The sequence below is a fragment of the Pristiophorus japonicus genome, unplaced genomic scaffold, assembly GCF_044704955.1.
Source record: "Pristiophorus japonicus isolate sPriJap1 unplaced genomic scaffold, sPriJap1.hap1 HAP1_SCAFFOLD_931, whole genome shotgun sequence".
In the NCBI taxonomy this organism is placed as follows: Eukaryota; Metazoa; Chordata; class Chondrichthyes; family Pristiophoridae; genus Pristiophorus; species Pristiophorus japonicus.
In genome coordinates, this window is record NW_027254859.1 from 101,311 (window position 1) to 124,785 (window position 23,475).

Sequence of the window (23,475 nt, forward strand, 5' to 3'; positions counted from 1 at the left end):
TTGTTTCTAGAAGTTTCCCTATCACCGACGTTAGGCTCACTGATCTGTAGTTTCCGGGTTTATCTCTCGCCCCTTTTTTAAACAGGGGTGTAACATTTGCAGTCCTGCAGTCCTCTGGCACCACGCCGATATCCAAGGAGGATTGGAAGATTGTGGCTAGAGCCTCCGCAATTTTCATCCTTACTTCCCTCAGTAATGTAGGGTCATGTAACCTTTCTACTTTGAGGATTGCCAACCTTTTAAGCACTTCCTCTTCATCGATTTTTGTCCTATCCAATATCACTACTGCCTCCTTCTTTACTGCTACATTGGTAGCATCCTCTTCTCTAGTGAAGACAGCTGTAACAGACTCATTTAATACCTCAGCCATGCCCTCTGCCTGCACAAGATCTCCTTTTTGGTCCCTAATCAACCCAACCCTTCCTTCGACCACCCTTTTACTAGTTATGTGTTTATAAAAGACTTTTCGGTTCCCCTTTATGTTAGCTGCTAATCTATTTTCATACTCTCTCTTTGACCCTCTTATTCCATATTTTAGATCTCCTCTGTACTTTCTATATTCAGCTTGATTCCCCACTGTATCTGAACCTTGCATTTGTCAAATGGCTCCTTTTTTGTCATTTTAACCTCTATACGTTTAGTCATTCAGGGAGCTCTGGCTTTGGATGCCCGTCCTTTCCCCGAATAGAAATGTGTCTCCTCTGTCCCCGAACCATCCCCTCTTTGAAGGCCTCCCATTGTTCACTTGCTGTTTTGCCTCCCATCCACCTGGGCCAGATCCTTTTCATTCTAGCTCACTGCATAATGGGAACGGTAACATAGTGGTAACATCACTTGGCTGATAATCCTGAGGCCTAGACTAATAATCCAGAGATGTGAGTTCAAATCCCACCATGGCAGCTGGGGAATTTAAATTCAATTAATTAAATAAATCTAGAATAAAAAGCTACTATCAGTAATGGAACTACTGGATTGTTGTAAAAACCCATCTGGCTCACTGATGTTTTTGAGAGAAGGAAATCTGATGCCCTTATCTGGTCTGGCCTATATGTGACTCCAGATCCCACAGCAATGTGGTTGACTCTGAAATATCACTCAGTTGTAACACACTACGACAAAGTTGTTGGGGGGGTTATTTCTCGGACTTGCTGGGTCGCCGCCGTTTCTTGCTACTCTCTGTTTTCCAGAGATTCCCGACTTTATTTTATTATTTTAAATTTAATTTTTGTGCGACTATATCCGGGCCTCGGGTCAGGGTGTGCGGGGGGCTAGTGCGGTTTTCGGGATGGTGTCTCGGGTCAATCGGTGGTTTGTGTGTTCGGGCCTAGTGCCGATGATGAGCCTCGGGCTGGATTTCTGTGTGGCCCGGGAGGGAGGCGGGTTGGAGCGGAGGTCCCGGGGAAGGGAATCCGTCTCCGGGTTTTTTAGGTTGATTTTAAGTCGCTGTTACGTTCTTTGGGGAGACTGAGTTTTGTACTTTGGTGGTGTGATTGTCTGATTTTTATTTTTGGATTTTTAATTTAATTGTTTAATAACAACAAATGACCTTGTTTTAACTGTTTGGGTGAGGGTTGTGTTTATGAATGATGGGGCGGGGGGTTTAGGACGCACTTTGCTCTTGTTTTTCGATGTATTTTTGTCTGTGTACACTCCGGTACCACGGCAATAATGCCCTGTTGTGGGGCAAGGGGACAGAGACATCAGGCCCGGCGGCACACACTGACATTGATTGTAACTAATGGGACAGGAGCACCGTGGGTCCGAAATCTGATAGAGTGAGAGAGAAATCCACCAGGGAGGGGGAGGAAAGGTCCGGGGGGATTTATACTCACTCCATGATCCGTGTCTCGGTGGCTGATTGTAGTCTGTCGGCCTCACCTTTCACCCTGACTGGGGCTTCACCACAGGCCGGGGAAAGCAGGGGGGTTCAAGGGTCAGAGGGTATTAGAATGAAAAACGTACAGTGAGAGGTTATGGAGGGTTTAGAGCTCCTCACCTTCCGCTAGGTCAGTCAAAACGAGAAGGGCTGTGAGCAGGGACAAGAACTATTTAAAGCTCCTGCTTCTCTCAGTGATGTGGTGTTAATTGTTTGTTTTGTCTGGTCTTATGGTCCTTATTTCTCCCTCTGCTGTGCTCGAAGGGCCGAATGGCCTACTCCTGCACCTATTTTCTATGTTTTTGTAGTCTGTTGCCCAACTGTTTGTTAGGTGAAAATGTAGAAGCCCGCCATCTTTTTGTTCTGTTAGTATGTGATGCCACACCGAGTTGAATACCCGTGGTTTGGGGTGGGCATTTTTTGTGGGAGGGGTCTAATGTTTTATTTTCCTACTGGTTTGTTTGTTTCTTTTCTGCCGTATATCTCCTTTTCCCTTACTTTCCATAAATGTTTGTTTTTTGATTTAAATAATAAAAAATATAAATTTTTTAAATTATTGTTTAGGGTTTGGTTCTGTTATATTCTTATTACTGTCTTAGTTTTGCTATCTGTTTTTATATTTTGTGCTAGTTTACTTTCATAGTCTACCTTCCCTTAATCATTTTTTTGGTCATTCTTTGCTGGTTTTTAAAAGCGTCCCAATCTTCTGTCCTCCCACTAGTTTTGGCCACTTTGTATGCCCTTGTTTTTAATTAGGTACCATCCTTTATTTCTTTAGTTAGCCATGGATAGCTATTTTTTCTTTTACACCCTTTCCTCCTCACTTGAATGTATTTTTCTTGAGTTATGAACTAGCTCCTTAAATGTACGCCACTGTTCATCAACTGTCCTATACTTTAATCTATTTTCCCAGTCCACTTTATCAAACTCTGCCCTCATAACTTTTTCTCTCCTTTATTTAACCTTAGTACGCTGGTTTGAGATCCAACTTTCTCGCCCCCCCATCTGAATTTGAAATTTAACCATGCTATGGTCACTCATTCCAAATGGATCCTTTACTAGGAGATTGTTTATTAATCCTGTCTCATTACACAGGACTAGATCTAAGATCGCCTTTCCCCTGGTTGGTTCCGTTACATATTGCTCAAGGAACCCGTCCCTTATGCACTCTATGAATTCTTCCTCAGGGCTATCCTGACCAATTTGATTTGTCCAATAAATACAGAGGTTAAAATCCCCCATTATTATTGCTGTTCCCTTTTTACAAGCCCCCACTATTTCTTGGTTTATACTCTGACCAACAGAATTGCTACTGTTAGGGGGCCTATAGACTATGCCCACCAGTGACTTTTTCCCCTTTTATTATTCCTTATCTCCACCCAAACTGTTTCAACATCCTGATCATTCGAGCCAATGTCATTTCTCACTATTGCAGTGATTCCATCCTTTATCAACATAGCTATTTTGTTTCCCTGGAGTTCCTATTATGAGTTTCAGAAACTTTGGTGCCAAGTGGACCAGGTGTTTAAAGATTTCCCTCTTTCCATGTTGCTGTTAGTTAAAGGTACAGAGACTGATTTCCCCCTCATTATGCATCTTTAGTAGTTAAACAAAAATCCTTCCTGTTCGTAATGAGTCACATTCTGCACTGGGGGAGATGGCTGGTGACTTCAGCCTTTAAAATACTCCTCCTCTTGTTCAAATCCCTCCAAGGCCTCGCCCCTCCCTATCTCTGTAACCTCCTCCAGCCCGCCAACCCTCTTAAGAAGGAGAAACAATTTTCAGTGTCAGAAGGGTCGGTAACCAGAGTGGAGTTGAGGTAAAAGATCAGCCATGATCTTACTGAATGGTGGAGCAGGCTCAAGGGGCCAATGGGCCTACTCCTGCTCCAATTTCTTATGTTCGTAAAGGGTTGTGGAAATGCAGAACTCGATGTTTTCCATATAACTGAGACTGGGGGCCAATTGAACAGGCTCAAGGGGCCGAATGGCCTATTCCTCTTTCTATGTTCCAGTGATGACTTTTGTAAACAGCTTTTACAGGGGTTTAGAAGGGGAGGATACGCCGAGGGGATTAAACCTGGGCCCCTCCTGTGAATGTGACTCAGTCACACTGGTCAGTGCCTGTAGCCACTGAGCCATTGGGAGGATAGTCCAGTGACCCTGCTGGAAAATGCATGATGAGGCCTCAGGTGAGGGCAATGGAATAGCCTGTCGACACTCACTGTCGAGGTTCACACATGGACATTGGGCACATGAGTCACATATTGGAGAGAAACTGGTGAGTGTAGAACTGAACCCAGCCAGAGTCAGCACCTTTAGGGGAGGAGAACCAGTGAGTGTAGAACTGAACCCAGCCAGAGTCAGACATTAGTGAACCAGTTGGGTTTTTACGACAATCCGGCCGCTTTCAAGGTCACTTTGTTGTCATGCCACCCCCACAAATTAGCAGATTCATTAAGTTTAAATTACTAACCTGCCTCTTTGTATGTTCTCTCTCACACTGCCTTTTTCCTGTTCTAAATTAATTTTACAGGGGAGGGGAGGATTTGCCAACGGGAAACTCAAATCGCACACCGCATCAAGATCTGACCGCGTCACTCGATTCATCGGGACCTGAATATCATCGGCCTCTCAATATAGAAGCAAAAAGCACCGTTGACAGTGGGGAGAAAGTGTACACGTGTTCTGTGTGTGGACGAGGCTTCAGCCGAATCTCTGGCCTATCGAGACACAAGCGCAGTCACACCGGGGAGAGGCCGTTCACCTGCTCCGAGTGTGGGAAGGGATTCACTCGTTCATCCTACCTTCTGATACACCAGCGAGTTCACACTGACGAGAGACCTTTTAAATGTCCGGACTGTGGGAACTGCTATAAAAGCTCTGGGGAACTGATGTACCATTAACATGTTCACAGTGGGGAGAGACCGTTCACCTGCTCTGAGTGTGGGAAGGGATTCACTCGTTCATCCATCTGCTGACACACCAGCGAGTTCACAAGTGACTGCAGGGGATGGATTCTGCTGTTGTTGCTGCTGTTAGTCACATCCAGGACTGAACCATGTTCATTCTGACAGTTGGGGTTTGTTTCTGCTTAATAACCCTATAACTGGGCTGGAGTTTAATATTCTGGATGAATGGGAAATAAATCAGCTTTGCTTTAAACACATTGCTGTGGATTTTTGTCTTTCCCACCTGAGTGTTTAGCATCACCTGGCTGGAGCTCAGAGAGGACAATCTGGGGGGAGGATTGTATGGGTGAAACAGAACTTCAGCCTGGACACAGTCCTTCAGGGAGAGGGGCAAACAGCACTTTGGTCTTTCTCGTCTCTCTGCACTGACAACAAAGTCGCCGTGCGGGTTAATCTTGAGCTGTGTAAGAAATGTTCCCAGCCGCTCTCTTCCATGGTTCAGACTCCTGGGCATGGAACAGAAGGTTCCTTTAGAAATGAACCCCAGTGCTTTGTTTGCTTTTTAAAATGGCCGTATTAACCTGCGTCACTACTTTTAGTGATTTGTGTATCTGTACCGCTCGATCCCTTTGGCCCTCGGCCCCATTTAGACTCTTATTTCCCAAATAGAATGTGGCCTCCTTATTCTTCCTACCAAAACGCACCACCTCACACTGATCTATACTGAAATTCATTTCCCAATTACACACGCATTCTGCAAACTTATTAATGTCTTGCATTTTGTCACAGTCTTCCTCAGTATTAACTCTACCTCCCAATTTGTGTCATCTAAAAATTTGGAAATTTTACTTCTCATTCCCGAGTCCAAATCCTTTATTTAATTAGTGAACAACAGTGGTCCCAGCACCAATCCCTGTGGAACATCACCTCCCACCTATTGCCAGAACAGTGGTCCCAGCACCGATCCCTGTGGAACCACCTCCCACCTATTGCCAGAACAGTGGTCCCAGCACTGATCCCTGTGGAACCACCTCCCACCTATTGCGTGAACAGCGGTCCCAGCACCGATCCCTGTGGAACACCACCTCCCACCTATTGCCAGAACAGTAGTCCCAGCACTGATCCCTGTGGAACACCACCTCCCACCTATTGCCAGAACAGTGGTCCCAGCACCGATCCCTGTGGAACAGCACCTCCCACCTATTGCCAGAACAGTGGTCCCAGCACTGATCCCTGTGGTACACCACTGCCCACCTATTGCCAGAACAGTGATCCCAGCACCGATCCCTGTGGAACACCACCTCCCACCTATTACCAGAACAGCGGTCCCAGCACTGATCCTTGTGGAACACCACCTCCCACCTAATGCCAGAACAGTGGTCCCAGCACCGATCCCTGTGGAACACCACCTCCCACCTATTGCCAGAACAGTGCTCCCAGCACTGATCCCTGGGGAACACCACCTCCCACCTATTGCCAGTCTGAGTAGCTACTCTTAACCCTACTCTGTTTCCTGTTTTGTAACCAGCTTGCTATCCACAACAATATGTAAGATCTACAAGATGATCAAAGTCAGGCCACGTGGAGTGAAGGGCCAGGCAGCAGAATGGATGGAAAGATGGCTGCAAAACAGGAATCATTTGTTGGAGTTGAGGGCAGTTTTTTGCCATATTTCCATTCATTCTGTTACCTGACCTTTGACTCCACACGACCTGACCGTGGTCATTTTGTAAGACCGTACATACTGCAGACACAGTGCACCAGTGGTGGGAGGGGGTGGATATTGAGCCCTGTGGCACGGGCGCTGATGAAGTGGGTTTCTCTGAGTTTTGAGGCAGCCCAAGTGGCATTTTTCACCACTTTCCAATTTTTAAAATAAAAATCTTATTGCCAGTTTATTGAAGCCATTAAAAGCCTCTCGGGTCGCACAATAAAATGAGGCCTCATAGCTTTCCACCAGAGTTAGAATCACAGTTAGAAAGCATTTAGTGACTGGGCCGGGCTTAAGGTGCGAGTTAGTGATGGAAAAGTGGCGGCCAGCGTACTTGGCTCCAGGACTGAGAACCCGGGCACTCAGGTCTGTGTATATTGATTGATGAATTTTGTTCATTGCCCAGTCTCAGTCGCAATGGTGGGACATCCTGCTGTCCAGCCGAGGCGGAGATCCCCAATGGAGGGCTCTCTACGCAGGGGTCCTTCCCTGCACCATTGGGGATCTGGGGTGGAGAGTGTTGCATGGAACAGTCGTGTGAAACGGTTTTTATAATAACTTTTATTTATATAGCGCCTTTAACGTAGTAAATCGTCCCAAGGTGCTTCACAGCAGTGTTAACAAGACACAACATAAATTTGACACCGAGCCACAAAAGCAGATGACCGAAAGCTTGGTTAAAGAGGTAGGTTTTAAGGAGCGTCTTAAAGGAGGAAAGACAGCTAGAGACTGAGGTTTAGGGAGGGAGTTCCAGAGCTTGGGGCCCAAACAGCTGAAGGCATAGCCACCGATGGTTGAGTAGAGATAATGAGGGTTGTTCAAGAGGGCAGAATTTGAGGAGCACAGACGTCTTGTGGGGCTGTGAGGCTGAAAAAGACAGGGAGGGGTGAGGCCATGGAGTGATTTGTAAACAAGGATGAGAATTTTGAAATCGAGGTGTTGTGTAACCGGGAGCCAGCGTAGGTCAGAAAGCACAGGGGTGATCGTGACTTGGTGTGAGTTAGGACACAGGCTGCTGAGTTTTGGATGACCTCAAGTTTATGTAGTATAGAATGTGGGAGGCCAGCCAGGAGTGAGTTGGAGTAGTCAAGTCTAGAGGTAACAAAGGCATGGATGAGAGTTTCAGCAGCAAGAGAGTTCTTAACGCCCTTCCAGACTCGAAGGCTGGTTTGTGTTTTGCAGCCTAGAGGAGTCCATGGCCCATGTATATATTCAATGTGAGAGGTTGCAGTCCCTGTATAGTTACCTGAAGGGGTGCTCCTCAATTTTTGGTTCCCCTCCGTCTCCTCCCCTGAAACTGCTGACTCTGGCTGGGATCAGTTCTACACTCACTGGTTCCCTACTTTTTGTGAAGTGCTCTTGGCACTTTATTAAACACACACAGCAGACGCACATTAATGTGATGGGAGATCACTGACATAGAAGCAGCCAGTGGTGTGGAGCCTCCTGAGAGTCTGGTCCTTTTACAGCCAATATTTACAAGAGCTGGGGCACAGGAAGAGTCCCATTAAAATCACTGATACATTTGTTAACTAAAAATAGTAATTTTGCCTTAATTTACAGATGCTTCCTGACCAGTCCTCATTTCTCCTCCATTTAGAGATGCTCCCTGACCAGTCTCCATTTCTACATTTATAGACACTCCCTGACCAGTCCCCATTTCTCCTCCATTTACAGACGCTCCTTAACCAGTCGCCATTTCTCCTCCATTTACAGACGCTACCTGACCAGTCCCCATTTCTTCATTTACAGACACTACTTGACCAGTCCCCATTTCTCCTCCATTTACAGACGCTCCCTGACCAGTCCCCATTTCTCCTCCATTTACAGATGCTCCCTAACCAGTCCCCATTTCTCCTTCATTTACAGATGCTCCCTGACCAGTCCCCATTTCTCCATTTACAGACGCCCCCTGACCAGTCCCCTATTCTCCTCCATTTATAGACACTCCCTGACCAGTCCCCATTTCTCCTCCATTTACAGACGCTCGCTGGGGATTTCCCGGCACTTCCTAGTTGTCCCGGAGTTTGTGTCTGAAACTGGCGGGTAGTTGTGGGGAGGTGGATAATGCGGAGTGTTGTCTCTCGGGCCTGGGCCCACACGCGGTGTGTGTGAAGACCCCTCAGAGATTAGGAAGAGCGGGGCGGGGCCAGAGCAGCAGTCGGATGGTCCTCCAACCAATCAGTGTCTGAGGGGCGGGGCTTGCGGCACCCAGTGGGCGGGGATGAGCCCGGATGTCCCTGATTGGCTGAAACTCTGCCCCATTGTTAAAGCTGATTTCTCTCAAACTCCAGGAGGAAACGGGACCTTTCTGTTGTGGCTTTAAATAGATGGAACCCTGAAGGGTGGAGCAAACATTGCAGCATTTGTTTGTGAAATGTATTAATTCAGGACAGACAGCAGGGATTCAGGAAATAACACAATGCAGTGAGAAAGGAAATGCAGTGGAGGTTGTGTAGATGGATTGTCAAAAGATGTTTGATAAGGTGCCGGACAGGAGGCTTGTTGATCAAATTAAGGCTCACGGTATTAAAGGGAATGGGGCAGTGTGGAGAGGAATTTGGGTAAAGGGCAGAAAACAGAGAGTAGTGGTTAATGAATGTTCTTCAGACTGGAGGGATGTAAACAGTGGTGTCCCCAGGGTCAGTGTTAGGACCATTGCTCTTCTCAATACAGAGAAATGATCTGGGCTTTGGTATATGGGGCACATGATCAAAATCTCCAGGGAACACCAAAAAGGGCCCATGGCCAACTGTGAAGAGGACTTTAAGTGCCTTCATTGTTTTTACATAGGTTAGTAATTGGGGCAGGTAGATGTGTAATGAAATTTAATGCAAAGAAATGTGCTGTGATAGATTTTGGGAGGAAATGTACATTAAATGGTAAAACTTTCAATGGAGTAGAGGAGCAGAGAGATTTAGGGTTGTAAGATTCTAGCTAATTCCTTGTCTTATTAGGGATTGAGAGTCCACTGTTAGAACACAAGAACATAAGAAATAGGAGCAGGAATAGGCCATCTGGCTTCTCGAGCCTGCTCTGCCATTCAATAAGATCATGGCTGATCTGATCCTGGTCTCAACTCCACTTCCCTGCCTGCTCCCCATAACCCTTGACTCCCTTATCTTTCAAAACTCTGTCTATCTCCACCTTAAATATATTCAATGATTAATTATTAGCAATTTTAATATCTTAAGAAATATAATTTGACCAGATTCTCTGTGCTCTACCACATCAGAGTAAACATGCAAGTCCCACGTGTCCACAGTAACAGACACGAGGTCAACCCGCTGGATGGAACCTCAGGCGCCCTGAGCTTGATCTCCGGTGTCTCCAGTCCTGATTACCCCCTTACATCAGTCTCCCCTCACTGTTATACCCTACAGTGATCCACCTCTGGCACCGGACTCTTCTTTGTCTTCTCTGCTCGGTTTGGGCAAGAAGCTGGGAAAAGACAGCTGGAATTTCTCTAATTTACAAGGACACTTTCCCTGGTTCCCAGCAGTTACTTTTCTTCAGTAATTTTGTCAGTATCGCTAAACTCCCCTGCCTGCTGTTAGTAGTTGTTTCTTATAGTTTCACAATTCTAGGTATAAACATCACACATTATAATCTAATCTATTGTGTTACTCACTCTGGTTTGAGCTTACATTGTGGTTACTAACAGACAAACCCTGTTCTTTCCCCTGATCTGATTACAGATTCCAACAGTGGGTTCAGTGAATGGAATGTCTTATCAGTGTTGCCATGGTGACCTGTCTGCAGTGAATCGATTGTTTGAGTTACCTCAGATTAAACTTCTCTTTCCCATGATGCACATTTTATCAGCCACTTTATGTCAATGTGTTTTAGCCATGTTATGTTAATATCTCTAAAACCTACAAGGGCTTCAGATACATAAACCTTTAAAAGTAGGAGGGACAAGTGATAAAGTGGTTAAAAAGCACATAGGATCTGAGGTTTTATAAATAGGGATGTGGAGTACAATGGGGCAAAGGTCATGTAAACCTGCACAAATCATTGGTTAGGCTGCAGTTCGAATATTGTGTCAGGTTTTGGGGATCTTATACCAGGAAGGATGTGGAGGCCATGGAGATTCACTGAGATGATACCAGGGACAAGAGCCTTTAGTTATTGGGGAGATTGGAGAAACTGGGGTTCTTTTCATTAGAACAAAGGGTAATTGGAGATCTGAGGGAGGTGTTCAAAATTTGATCATGTAAATGAGGATAAACTATTTCCACCAGTCGATGAGTCAGTAACTCGAGGGCATCAAATTCAAATCATCACCAAAAGGCTCAGACCCAGGGAGGAACTATTGAGCACACTGTACAACAATGTTCAGGACACTCGCCCCTCCGGATCTGTGTCCAGGGGAGGAACTGATGGGTTTCTCTTATCTTTGGGTTAACTGATGTTCTCATCGAGGTGATGGATGTCAGTGCTGGGGAATGGGGTATTCTGAGATCATATTGTCTGCCTGAAGCACTCTGCAGTCAGGAACAGCACAGGTTAGATACAGAGTAAAGTTCCCTCTACACTGTCCCATCAAACACTTCCAGGGCAGGTACAGCACGGGTTAGATACATAAAGCTCAATCTACACTGTCCCATCAAACACTTCCAGGGCAGGTACAGCACGGGGTTAGATACAGAGTAAAGCTCCCTCTACACTGTCCCATCAAACACTTCCAGGGCAGGTACAGCACGGGTTAGATACATAAAGCTCAATCTACACTGTCCCATCAAACACTTCCAGGGGAGGTACAGCACGGGTTAGATACAGAGTAATGCTCCCTCTACACTGTCCCATCAAACACTCCCAGGGCAGATACAGCACAGGATTGCTGCATTGTCGGCGTTGCCATCTTTCAGATGAGTCGTTCAACGGAGGCCCCATCAGCCCTCAAACAATATCACTCAAACAGATTATCTGGCCATTGCTGTTCATGGCAGCTTGCTGTGTGCAAATCATCTGCTGCATTTCCTATACTACAGCAGTGAATGCACTTCAAATGTACTTTGATATTGTTGTACTTCATTGGCTGTAAAGCACTTTGGGACATCCTGAGGTCATGTGAGGTGCTGCATAAGGACAAGTCTTTGTTAAATGGAGGAGAAAAGTTCCAAAAAAGGAACAGTTGGTAACGGGACAACAATTAGTCTCCTCTTATAATGGAGAAATCAAGGAATCGACACAGTGTGTTGGAACCAAAACTGATTTATTTGTCAGATAGCCAGAAAATTAAACTCCGGCCCAGTTACAGGAGAAACACAGCCCGACTATCAGAATGAACACGGTTCAGTCCCGATGTGGTTCACAGCAGAATCCAACCCTGCAATCACTTGTGAACTCGCTGGTGTTTCAGCAGGTTGGATGAACAAGTGAATCCCTTCCCACACTCAGAGCAGGTGAACGGTCTCTCCCCAGTGTGAGTGCGTTGGTGCATCATCAGACTACTTCTGCTTTTAAAGCTCTTCTCACAATCAGAACAGTTAAAAGGCCTCTTATTAGTGTGAACAAGTTGGTGTGTAGTGAGATGGCATGACTGAGTGAAACCCTTCCCACACTCTGAGCAGGTGAACGGTCTCTCCCCAGTGTGAGTGTGTTGGTGCATCATCTGCTGATTTCTGCTTTTAAAGCTCTTCTCACAGTCAGAGCATTTAAAAGGCCTCTTATTGGTGTGAACAAGGAGGTGGGCAGTGAGGCTGGATGACTGAGTGAATCCTTTCCCACACACAGAGCAGGTGAATGGCCTCTCCCCGGTGTGAACTCGCTGATGTCTCAGCAAATCCATTTTGATTTTAAAGCTTTTCTCACAGTCAGAACATTTAAAAGCTCCCTTATCAGAGTGAACAAGTTTATGGCGCCTCAGTTCCCCGGAACTTTTAAAGCATTTCCCGCAGTCCAAACATTTAAAAGGTCTCTCCGCAGTGTGAACTCGCTGGTGAGCTACAAGGCTGGATGAATGAGTGAATCCCTTCCCACACACCGAGCAGGTGAACGGCCTCTCCCCAGTGTGACTGCGTCGATGAATTTCCAGCTCAGATGGGTAACCGAATCCCTTCCCACAGTCACTACATTTCCACGGTTTCTCCATGGTGTGGCTATCCTTGTGTCTCTCCAGGTTGGACGATCAGTTAAAGCCTCGCCCACGCACATAACACGTTTGCAGTTTCTCCCCGCTGTACATGGTGCGATTTTTTTCAGGCTGTGTAACTGGTTAAAGCTCTTTCCGCAGTCAGTGCACTGGAACACTCTCACTCGGGTGTGTGTGTCTGGTGCTTTTCCAGTCACACTGATGTTTGAAATCTTTTCCCACAGACAAACATTTCTCCTTTCCCTTTCAAAGGCCGATGATATTCAGATCCTGATGCATCGAGTGACTCTGTCAGATCTTGACACAATGTTTGGTTCGAGTTCCCCGTCTGTAAATCCTCCCCTTATAATACCCTGTGAAAGGAGTTTGCAAAACTCATCACTGTAAGGACAGGACAGAAATTCAGAACAGACAATTCTAGTTTCTATGGAACATTCTTTTCTGTCTTGTTCCCCCCAAAGCTGTAAATCCCCATCCCTCCTCCCTGAGCGGAAATCCAAACCCATCGCACAATCTCCATCATTTCTTCCTTCTCGCTATTTTCTTCCTCCCCTGAAGGTGCTGACTCTGGCTGACTTCAGTTCCACACTCAATGGTTCCCCTCCCTCTCCTCCCCTGAAGGTGCTGACTCTAGCTGGGTTCAGTTCCACACTCACTGGTTCCCCTCTCCTCCCCTGAAGGTGCTAACTCTATCTGGGTTCAGTTCTACACTGTATTCTACGGGTATGCTGAGCACCGAGTGTGTGCCTGAAATACGTTCTGGTCAGATACAGAGTGAAGCTCCCTCTATACTGTCCCATCAAACATGTAGAAAGTAAGTTTGAAGTCAGAGGAAACAAGGGGAAAAAAGGGGAAAAAAATAAATTGAAAAGCTTTGTCTAAATGCATGTAGCATTCGCAACAAAATAGATGAATTGACGGCACAAATAGATACAAATGGGTATGATCTGATAGCCATTACAGAGACATGGTTGCAAGGTAACCAAGACTGGGAGCAAAATATTCAGGGGTATTTGACAATTCGGAAGGACAGACAGAAAGGAAAAGGAGGTGGGGTAGCATTGTTAATAAAGGATGGGATCAGTGCGTTAATGAGAAACGATATTGGCTCAGAGGATCAAGAGGTTGAATCAGTTTGGGTGGTGATAAGGAATAATAAAGGGAAAAAGTCACTGGTGGGCATAATCTGTAGGCCCCCTAATAGTAGCTACACAATTGGACGGAGCATAAATCAAGAAATAATGGAAACTTGTAAAAAAGGAACGGCAATAATCATGGGCGATTTTAACCTTCATATATTTTGGTCTCCGTATTTAAGGAAGGATATACTTGCATTGGAGGATATTCAGAGAAGGTTCACTAGGTTGATTCCAGAGATGAGGGGGTTGACTTATGAGGATAGGTTGAGTAGGTTGGGCCTAGACATATTGGAGTTCAGAAGAATGAGAGGTGATCTTATTGAAACTTATAAGATAATGAGGGGGCTCGACAGGGTGGAAGCAGAAAGGATATTTCCACTCATAGTGGAAATTAAAACTAGGGGACATAGTTTTAGAATAAGGGTCCGCCCATTTAAAACTGAGACGAGGAGAAATTTATTTTCTGAGGGTTGTAAATCTGTGGAATTCTCTGCCCCAGAGGGCTATGGAGGCTGGGTCATTGAATATATTTAAGGCGGAGATGGACAGATTTTTGAGCGATAAGAGAGTAAAGGATTATGAGGAGCGGGCAGAGAAGTGGAGCTGAATCCATGATCAGATCAGCCATGATCTTATTGAATGGCGGAGCAGGCTAGAGGGTCCAAATGGCCTACTCCTGCTCCTATTTCTTATACACTTCCAGGGCAGGTACACACGGGTTAGATACAGAGTAAAGCTCTCTCTACACTGTCCCATCAAACACTCCAGGGCAGGTACAGCACGGATTAGATACAGAGTAAAGCTCCCTCGACACTGTCCCATCAAACACTCCAGGGCAGGTACAGCACGGGTTAGATATAGAGTAAAGCTCACTCTACACTGTCCCATCAAATGCTAAACCCAGACCATAATGAGCACGGCTCAGGGAGGTTAGTTGCTAGGCACTGCAGTGATGTTATAAAGCAGGGCCAGTCAGCCCAGCGGGTCCTCTCCTTGTCCCGGGGAAGGACCAGGGCCTAGAGTGTGGAACACAACCAAGGGGGGGAAGGAGGTGTAAATGAAGGAGTCGGGACGGAGGGACACCAAGCTTCAGTTTTAGAGCCTGTAGACTTCAGATGGGAAGAGTGAGTTCAGTAGTTTTAGGATCCAGGGAGAGAGCAAGGCACATTGCACATATTCCTATTATTTTATCCTTCTCTCCTCTCCTCCCCTGAAGACGCTGACTCTGACTGGGTTCAGTTCTACACTCACTGGTTCCCCTCCCTCTCCTCCCCTGAAGGTACTGACTCTGGCTGGGTTCAGTTCTACACTCACTGGTTCCCCTCCCTCTCCTCCCCTGAAGGTACTGACTCTGGCTGGGTTCAGTTCTACACTCACCAATGTATGACCTATGTGCCCAATCTCCATGTGTGATCCTCGACAGTGAGTGTCGACAGGCTATTCCACTGTCCTCACCTGCATTTTCCAACAGGGTCACTGGAGCCTCCTCCCAATGGCTCACTGGGTAAAGGTAACACCCAGTGTGACTGAGTCATAGCCACAGGAGGGGCCCAGGTTTAATCCTGTTTGAATATCCTCACCTTCTAATCCCCTGTAAAAGCTGTTTACAAAAGTCATCACTGTAAGTAGGAACATAGGAACAGGAAAAGGCCATTCAGCCCCTTGAGCCTGTCCCACCATTCAATTAATCGTGGCTGATCAGTATTTTAACTCCGTCTACCTGCCTTGGTTCCATTACCTTAATACCCCTGCCTAAGAAGAATTTATCAATCTCAGTTTTGGGATTTTCAATTGGCCCCCAGCCTCCGTTTTATGGGGAACAGAGTTCCGGATTTCCACTATGCTTTAAGAGCATAAGAAATAGGTACAGGAGTAGGCTAAACAACCCCTCGAGCCTGCCGCGCCATTCAACAAGATCATGGCTGATCTTCTACGTCAACTCCACTTTCCCGCACTATCCCCATATCCCTGGATTTCTTTGCTGTCCAAACATCTATCGATCTCAGCCCTGAATACACTCAATGACTGAGCATCCACAGCTCTTTGGGGCAGAGAATTCCAAAGATTCACAACGCTTTGAGTGAAGACATTTCTCCACATCTCAGTCCTAAATGGCCGTCCGTTATCCTGAGACTATGAGCCCTAGTTCTAGACTCTCCAGACAAGAGAAACAGCCAATCAGCATTTGTGTGAGGAAGTGCTTCCTGACATTAGCCCTGAATGGCCGAGCTCTGATTTTAAGGTTGTGTCCCGTTGTTATGGACTCCCTCACCAGAGGAAATAGTTTCTCTCCATCCACCCCATCAACTCCTTTAATCATCTTAAACACCTCAATTACATCACCCCTTAATCTTCTATATTTCTCATAATTTACAAACTTCATCACTGTCAGTACAGGATCATAGAATCACAGAAGTTTACAGCATTGAAGGAGGCCATTCAGCCCATCGTGTCCATGCCAGCCAACAAAGAGCTATCCAGCCTAATCTCACTTTTCAGCTCTTGGTCCATGGCCTTGTAGGTCTCAACAATTCAAATACATAATCCAAGTTCATTTTAAATGCTGCAAGGGTTTCTGTCTCTACTATCCTTTCAGGCAGTGGTTTCCAGACCCCCACCACCCTCTGGGTGAAGAGATTTCCCCTCTAAACATCCTACCACTTTAAATCTACGCCCCCTGGTTGTTGACCCTCTGCTAAGGGAAATAGGTCCTTCCTATCCACTCTATCTCGGCCCCTCATAATTTTATACACCTCAATTAGGTCTCCCCTCAGCCTCCTCTGTTACAAAGAAAAAAAACCCCAGCCTATCCAATCTTTCCTCATAACTAAAATTCTCCAGTCCTGATAACATCCTCCTAAATCTCCTCTGTACCCTCTCTAGTGCAATGACATCTTTCCTGAAATGTGGTAACCAGAACTGCACACAGTACTCTAGCTGTGGCCTAACTAGTGTTTTATACAGTTCAAGCATAACCTCGCTGCTCTTGTATTCTGCGCCTCGGATAATAAAGGCAAGTATTCTGTATGCCTTCTTAACCACCTTATCTACCTGTCCTGCTACCTTCAGGGATCTGTGAACATGCCTTCCAAGGCCCTCCGTTCCTTGACACGTCCGTGCAAGCACATACACCAAATGTTTGAACCTGCGGTTCCTCTTGTACTGAGCAGGATTACTATTGCAACAACACTACTATTTTCTAATTTATTTTTAAAATAAGGAAGATATCCCTAAAAATAGATGAGTGAAAGTTCTTGTTGAATTTTCCTCATGAGTGTCACTTAGTGGGATCAAGTTTTGGCCTGAGTTGCTCCTATTTTCTTGGAGCAACTAGTTTAGAATGGAGTATCTTAGAAATTGCAATTCTCGTCATTTAGTTTGCTCCAGTTCTAGTGAGTTAGAACAGTTTCATTTTAGAACAGATTTTTTTTCAAAAGAGAGCGTGTCTGGCCACTTACGCCCGTTTTGCAAGTTTAGGCAGCGAAAACTTACTCCAAACTAACTTAGAATGGAGTAAGTGTAGATTTTTGCACGCTCAGAAAAACACTTGGAAATCAGGCGTAAGGTACTGAAGGTACTGACTCTGGCTGGGTTCAATTCTACACTCACTGGTTCTCCTCGCCTGAAGGTGCTGACTCTGGCCGAATTGAGTTCTAAACTCACTTGTTCCCTTCCCTTTCCCTCCCCTGATGGTGCTGACTCTGGCTGGGTTTAATTCTACAATCACTGGTTTCCTCTCCCTCTCTGAAGTGCTGGCTATCTTAGATCTGGTCCTGTGTAATGAGATAGGATTAATAAACAATCTCCTAGTGAAGGATCCCCTTGAAATGAGTGATCGGTACCTCTCTGTTTCTGGTATCAGAGTGTGTGTTTTATTCTGTACCTGTCAGTTTTTGTGAAGTGAGTGAGAGATTTATTCTGTACCTGTCAATCTCTGCTATGTGTGAGTTGGGATTTATTGTGTACCCGTCAAGTTTTGATATGCGAGTATGGGTTTTATTCTGTACCTGTCAGTTTCTGGTATGTGAGTGTGGGTTTTATTCTGTACCTGTCAGTTTCTGGTATCTGAGTGTGTACTTTAACCTATATCATCAGCTTCTGGAAGGTAAGTGTGGATATTGACCAGTATCTGTCAGTTTTTCGGATTGGAATATGGATTTTATTCTGTACCTATCAGATTCCGGTATGGGAGTATGGGGTTGAATCGGTACCTGTCAGTTTCTGATATGTGACTGTGGTTTTAATCTGTACCGGTCACTTTCTGGTATCCAAGTGTGGATTGCATTCTGTACCTGACAGTTTCTGGAATCTGGGTGTTGATTATATTCTGTACCTGTCAGTTTTTGCTTTGTGAATGTGGATTTTATTCTGTTCTGGTCAGTTACTGCTGTGTGAGTGTAGGAATTAATATGTACCTCCAGTTTCTGGTATGTGATTGTGTTTTTTTTCTGCACCTGTCAGTTTGTGGTAGATGTGTAGGGTGTCAGTTTCTGGTATTCAAATGTGGATTTTTATCTTTATATGTCAGTTTGTGCAATGTGAATGTGGGATTCATTTTGTATCTCTCATTCTGGGGTAAGTGAGTGTGTGTTTCCTCTGTACCTGTTAGTTTCTGGTATGAGAGTGTGGGTTTTATTCTGTATCTCTCATTCTGGGGTAAGTGAGCGTGTGTTTCCTCTGTACCTGTCAGTTTCCGGTATGTGAGTGTGGGTTTTATTCTGAACCTGTCATTTTCTAGTATCTGAGTGGGATTTATTCTGTATCTGTCAGCTTCTGGTATGTTAGTGTGTTTTATCCTATATCTGTGAATTTTTTTTCCTCATTATATTGGATGAATGCGATTCAGAAATATTTCGAGTAGAGACGAGCTATTATGCGTCAGTGGTACAGTGAGTGAGTGTGGGATTCACTCTGTATCTGACAGTCAGGGGTACAGTGAGTGAGTGTGAGATTCATGCTGTATCTGTCATAAATGCAAATGTTTGTTGTTGTTGTAGAAATGAAATTTTTCAGTTACTTACGGTGGTTAACATTTACGCAGAAGAAAATGTCAGAAGCAGCCTCGTGGATAACCGTCAGGAAAGTGCTGTTACTGGTGAGATCACGATGTGCTCGATGCAAACTTGGCTAATAACTCTAGAGGTGATGGAAAAGAAAGCAACATTTTGTGACGTTTGAGCGAGATGAGAAAACATAATCAGCGCGAGGAGCCGATCAGAGAGCTGGCGGGCAAGAAGCATTGAGCTCCTGTTTACTGCCCGATGCTATTTCCAAAACAGCAGGGAAGAACGGTCCCTGGATCTGGGAACTTGCGGAGGCCTTACAGCACATGGATCCAGGAGGCCATTCAGTCCCTCGAGCCTGTTACATAAGGAACAGGGGGAGGCCATTCAGGCCCTCGAGCCTGATACATAAGGAACAGGAGGAGGCCATTCAGTCCCACAAGTCTGTTACATAAGGAACAGGGGGAGGCTATTCAGTCCCTCGAGCCTGTTACAGTGGAACAGGAGGAGGCCATGCAGTTCCTAGAGTCTGTTAAATTAGAATTGGAGGAGGCCATTCAGTCCCTCGACGTGTTACATAAGGAACAGGGGGAGACCATTCAGTCCCTCGAACCTGTTACATAGGAACAGGAGGAGGCCATTCAGCCCACCGAGAATGTTATAGGAACTGGAAGAGGCCAATAAGCCAGTTGCACATGTTATAATGCAATTGGAGGAGGCCACTCATCCCATCTAACTTATTACACAGGAACAGAAAGTGGCTGTTCAGCACCGAATGTTGTTAGACAGGAACAGGATGAGGCTATTCTTCCCCTCGAGCCTGTTTCATTGGATCAGGAGAATGCCATTCAGCCCTTCCATTCTGTTATGTGGGAAGAAGTGGAGACCATTCAGCCTCTCTAACATTAGAAACATGAGCAGACCACTCAGCCTTTGATTCTGTGACATGGGAACAGCAGGATGTTTTTCATCCCCTCGAGCTTCTTACATTAGGAACAGGAGAAGACCACTCAGTCCCTCGGGTCTGTTACATAGGAACAGGAGTAGGCCAATTCCACCCCTCGGAACTGTTAACCAGGAACAGGAGGTGACCATTCATCCCCTCGAGCCTGTTAGAGGAATTGGAGGAGGCCATTCAGCCCCTCCTGCATGTTATATGGGAACTGGGGGAGGACATTCAGCCACTCGAGCATGTGGTATAGGAACAGGGGGAAGACATTCAGCCCCCAAGCATGTTTAATTAGGATCATGAGCAGGCCATTCAGCCCTTTGACCCTGTGACATGGGAGCAGGAGAAGGCCATAGAACCCGTCAAGAATGTTATATAGGAAGAGGAGGAGGCCATTCAGCTCCTCGAGCCTATTACATTAGGAACTGGAGAGGGCTTTTCAGTTCCTCGAGCCTATTACATTAGGAACCGGAGGAGGCCATTCAGCTCCTCGAGCCTATTACATTAGGAACTGGAGAGGGCTTTTCAGCTCCTCGAGCCTATTACATTAGGAACTGGAGGAGGCCATTCAGCTCCTCAAGCCTATTACATTAGGAACTGGAGAAGGCCATTCAGTTCCTTGAGCCGATTACATTAGGAACTGGAGAAGGCCATTCAGCAACTGGAGTTAAAAAGCAATAGGACAACACAATTCTGCCCCTCGGGTCTGTTACATTAGGAATAGGACAAGGGCAATCATCCCCATGGGATTGTTTCATGGGAACAGGAGGAAGGCATTCAGCCCCTCGAGCTTGTTCCATCGGGACTGGAGGAGGCTATTCAGCCCCTGGAACCTGTTACACAGGAATAGAAGTGGCTATTCATAAGAACTAAAGGAGGCTATTCAACCTATTCTAACCTGATACACAGGTACAGGGGAAGGTCATTCTGCCCCGAGAGCTTGTTACATATTAACAGGAGGAAGCCATTAAGCCCCTCGTGTTTATTACATTAGGAACAGGAGAAGGCCACTCAGTATCTCCAGTCTGTTAATTTAGGAACAGGAGGTGGCCATCAGCCCCCTCGGGCCTGTTACACAGGAATAGGAGGAGGCCATTCAGCACCACAAACATGTTTAATTTGGATAACCTGTCTATGTACCCGCACACTGTGATCGGTACCGAACCTACTGTGTGTGAGAAGGAGCTGGTTGCACTGTTCCTTATGTCTCAGGTGGAGGAAACTTCACATTTGTTCCAGTTCCTTCAATTCCTTGCCTGCAGGAGGATAAGGTATCTCTGATCATTCAAGAACAGGAGAGGTAGAAAAGACTAAAGTGATTAATGTAATCGTTCAATTAATATTCATTATGAACATTCACAAAGGGAAGCCAGCGATACAAACAGTGTCAGTGTCTGACTCCTCTGCAGCACTGAGCTTCTGCACACCAAGTGTGTTGGGCAGATTTACAGCAATTTACTGACATCCAGATACAACCCAACCCCTGCCCTGCTTCAGGAATGGGACTACCCGATGGGGCACGGACTTTTACACAGCTCAGATTGCTACTCCCCTCTCCCAGGGCACTAACCGTTCAACCAAAAACAAAGAGCCACTGTTTAAAACATGTCCTTCACATTTCTCACCCGGTGCCTGCAATAGATGCTCCTTGTATAAATCCTCAGTGTCCGGCTCTGCTTCCACTGCTCGCTGTCCAATGACAACAAACACGATGAGACTGGAACTAAAGCAGGAACGTTCACTACTGATTTGCAGGGAGAAAGCAGCAATGATTGTCAACAGCAGATCCTTCCCATTCTGTCTCCCTTACCCGGGACACACGCTGTCCACACACAGCCCGAGAATGGCCTCTCCCTTCCCCCACTCACTCCACGCACTGAGACCAGTTCTTGCTCCACTCCGCCTGTTACACACAGACTCCGACTCCCCCTGAACTTCCCCCGGACTCAGTGCCGATCTCTGAGCCCATCTGCGGACACGCTCCTAAAGCGATGTGCTGCTGTAAGGAGGCTGCAGCTCGCTGCCTTACCCCGGGGCCGCGGTGACTCAATTCCCGGTTGTTTAAACCACCTTCTTCCGCTCACTGAGTGAATGGCGCTCACAGGCAGGGCTGGGGGAGGGGAGGGCGTATGCGCTCTTCTGCTCACTGGCAATCGACCCAAGGGGCGGGGCTTATCCGCGCACGCGCAGCTCGCTGCAATAATTCGGCCTTTAAAAATCAAAGTGAACTTTTCCAAATTTACTTTTATCAGAATCTGAGCAAAGGAACTGGGCCTGGGGGGGGCAAGGACAGAGAATGTTTAAAGCTGGGAACCTTGCCCCTTTGAGATGCTCAATTTGGGATCATTCCGTGCAGGGTGTTTTTCTCTTCGTGAGCCCGTCTTCACAAAACAATCCTGTCGAAACATCGGAGGGACGGCGGAGTAGGAGTGTTTGCTGGGACTGTGCAGGAGTTAATATCTGACAGAAACTGTCCCAGTTTAGTTGAATCAGAGTGAAACACTCGGTTACTGAGAGTAATACCGAACGGCCCTGAGCTGCAAGATTACAGGGAGTACAACAGGCAAGCGAGGGTTAAATGTGGGACCTTGTTTCTCTCACTCTCTGACACTGTCCCGCAGTGTGGGATTAATAATGTGTCTGTATGTGGTACAATATCAGTGAGAGAGGGGACTGTATCTTCTGTCTCCCCAATGGGAACTTTCAGGATAAAACCGGACCTCACAGATCAATTGGGACAGATACTGTGTAAGTCTTTCTGTGTCTCACCGTCCTGCCTCGATCTCTCCGATCTCTCACTTAGCACTCTCCCCCATCTCTGACTCTGTTACAATCCTTTTCTCTTGTACTGTCTGTGAAGGGGGGATACTGTTATTTCGCGTGATGTGGAAACACTTGTGAGTACAACACTATAGGAGCAGGGAGGTCTTACTGCAGTTGTACAGGGCCTTGGTGAGGTCACACCTTGAATATTGTGTACAGTTTTGGTCTCCTAATCTGAGGAAGGACATTCTTGCTATTGAGGGAGTGCAGCGAAGGTTCACCAGATTGATTCCAGGATGGCAGGACTGTCATATGAAGAAAGACTGGATAGACTAGGTTTATATTCACTGGAATTTAGAAGAATGAGAGGGGATCTCATAGAAACATATAACATTCTGACGGGATTGCACAGGTTAGATGCAGGAAGAATGTTCCCGATGGTGGGGATGTCCAGAACCGGGGGTCACGGTTTAAGAATAAGGGGTAAGCCATTTAGGACCGAGATGAGAAGAAACTTCTTCACTCAGAGAATTGTGAGCCTGTGGAATTTTCTACCACAGAAATTTGTTGAGGCCAGTTCGTTAGATATATTCAAAAGGGAGTTAGATATGGCCCTTACGGTGAAAGGGATCAAGGGGTATGGAGAGAAAGCAGGAATGGGGTACTGAAGTTGCATGATCAGCCATGATCATATTGAATGGTGGTGCAAACTTGAAGGGCCGAATGGCCTACTCCTGCACCTATTTTCTATGTTTCTATGATACTGTTTCTGTTTCTCTCTCTGGTGCTATACATGACGGTGTGGCACTGTTACTGAGCGTAATATGGAAACACTGATACCAAGTGTAAGACTGATAATGTGTCTGTCTCTTTCTCTCTCTTTCGGTGGTGCTATACATGAATGTGTGATACTATTATTGAGAGTAATATTGAGACACAGTTAGGGAGTTTAAGACTGATTCTGTGTCTGTCTCTCTGTCGCTCCCTCTGATAGCCATCTCTGGGTGGTGAGTATGGGATGGATAG

The 23,475-nt window shown here is 46.0% G+C and overlaps 1 protein-coding gene and 1 long non-coding RNA gene across 2 annotated transcripts in view; one reads left to right on the forward strand and one right to left on the reverse strand.

The window, feature by feature from the left end:
- Window positions 1–21,832, reverse strand: part of LOC139257929 (zinc finger protein 420-like) — a 28,062-nt gene extending 6,230 nt beyond the window's left edge. Inside the window, exons 1-4 of the mRNA XM_070874677.1 lie at window positions 21,716–21,832; window positions 20,856–20,942; window positions 18,756–18,870; window positions 11,849–12,948 (exon numbers count right to left, since the gene is read on the reverse strand). Of these exons, the coding sequence (XP_070730778.1) occupies window positions 11,849–12,595 (747 nt within the window). The 5' untranslated portion in view covers window positions 12,596–12,948; window positions 18,756–18,870; window positions 20,856–20,942; window positions 21,716–21,832. The remainder of the gene's footprint in view (window positions 1–11,848; window positions 12,949–18,755; window positions 18,871–20,855; window positions 20,943–21,715) is intronic.
- LOC139257930 (uncharacterized) lies at window positions 1,296–5,040 on the forward strand. The gene is made up of 2 exons (XR_011592361.1): window positions 1,296–3,440; window positions 4,412–5,040. It is a non-coding gene; the product is annotated as an uncharacterized lncRNA (long non-coding RNA).
- Window positions 21,833–23,475: the final 1,643 nt, after the last annotated feature.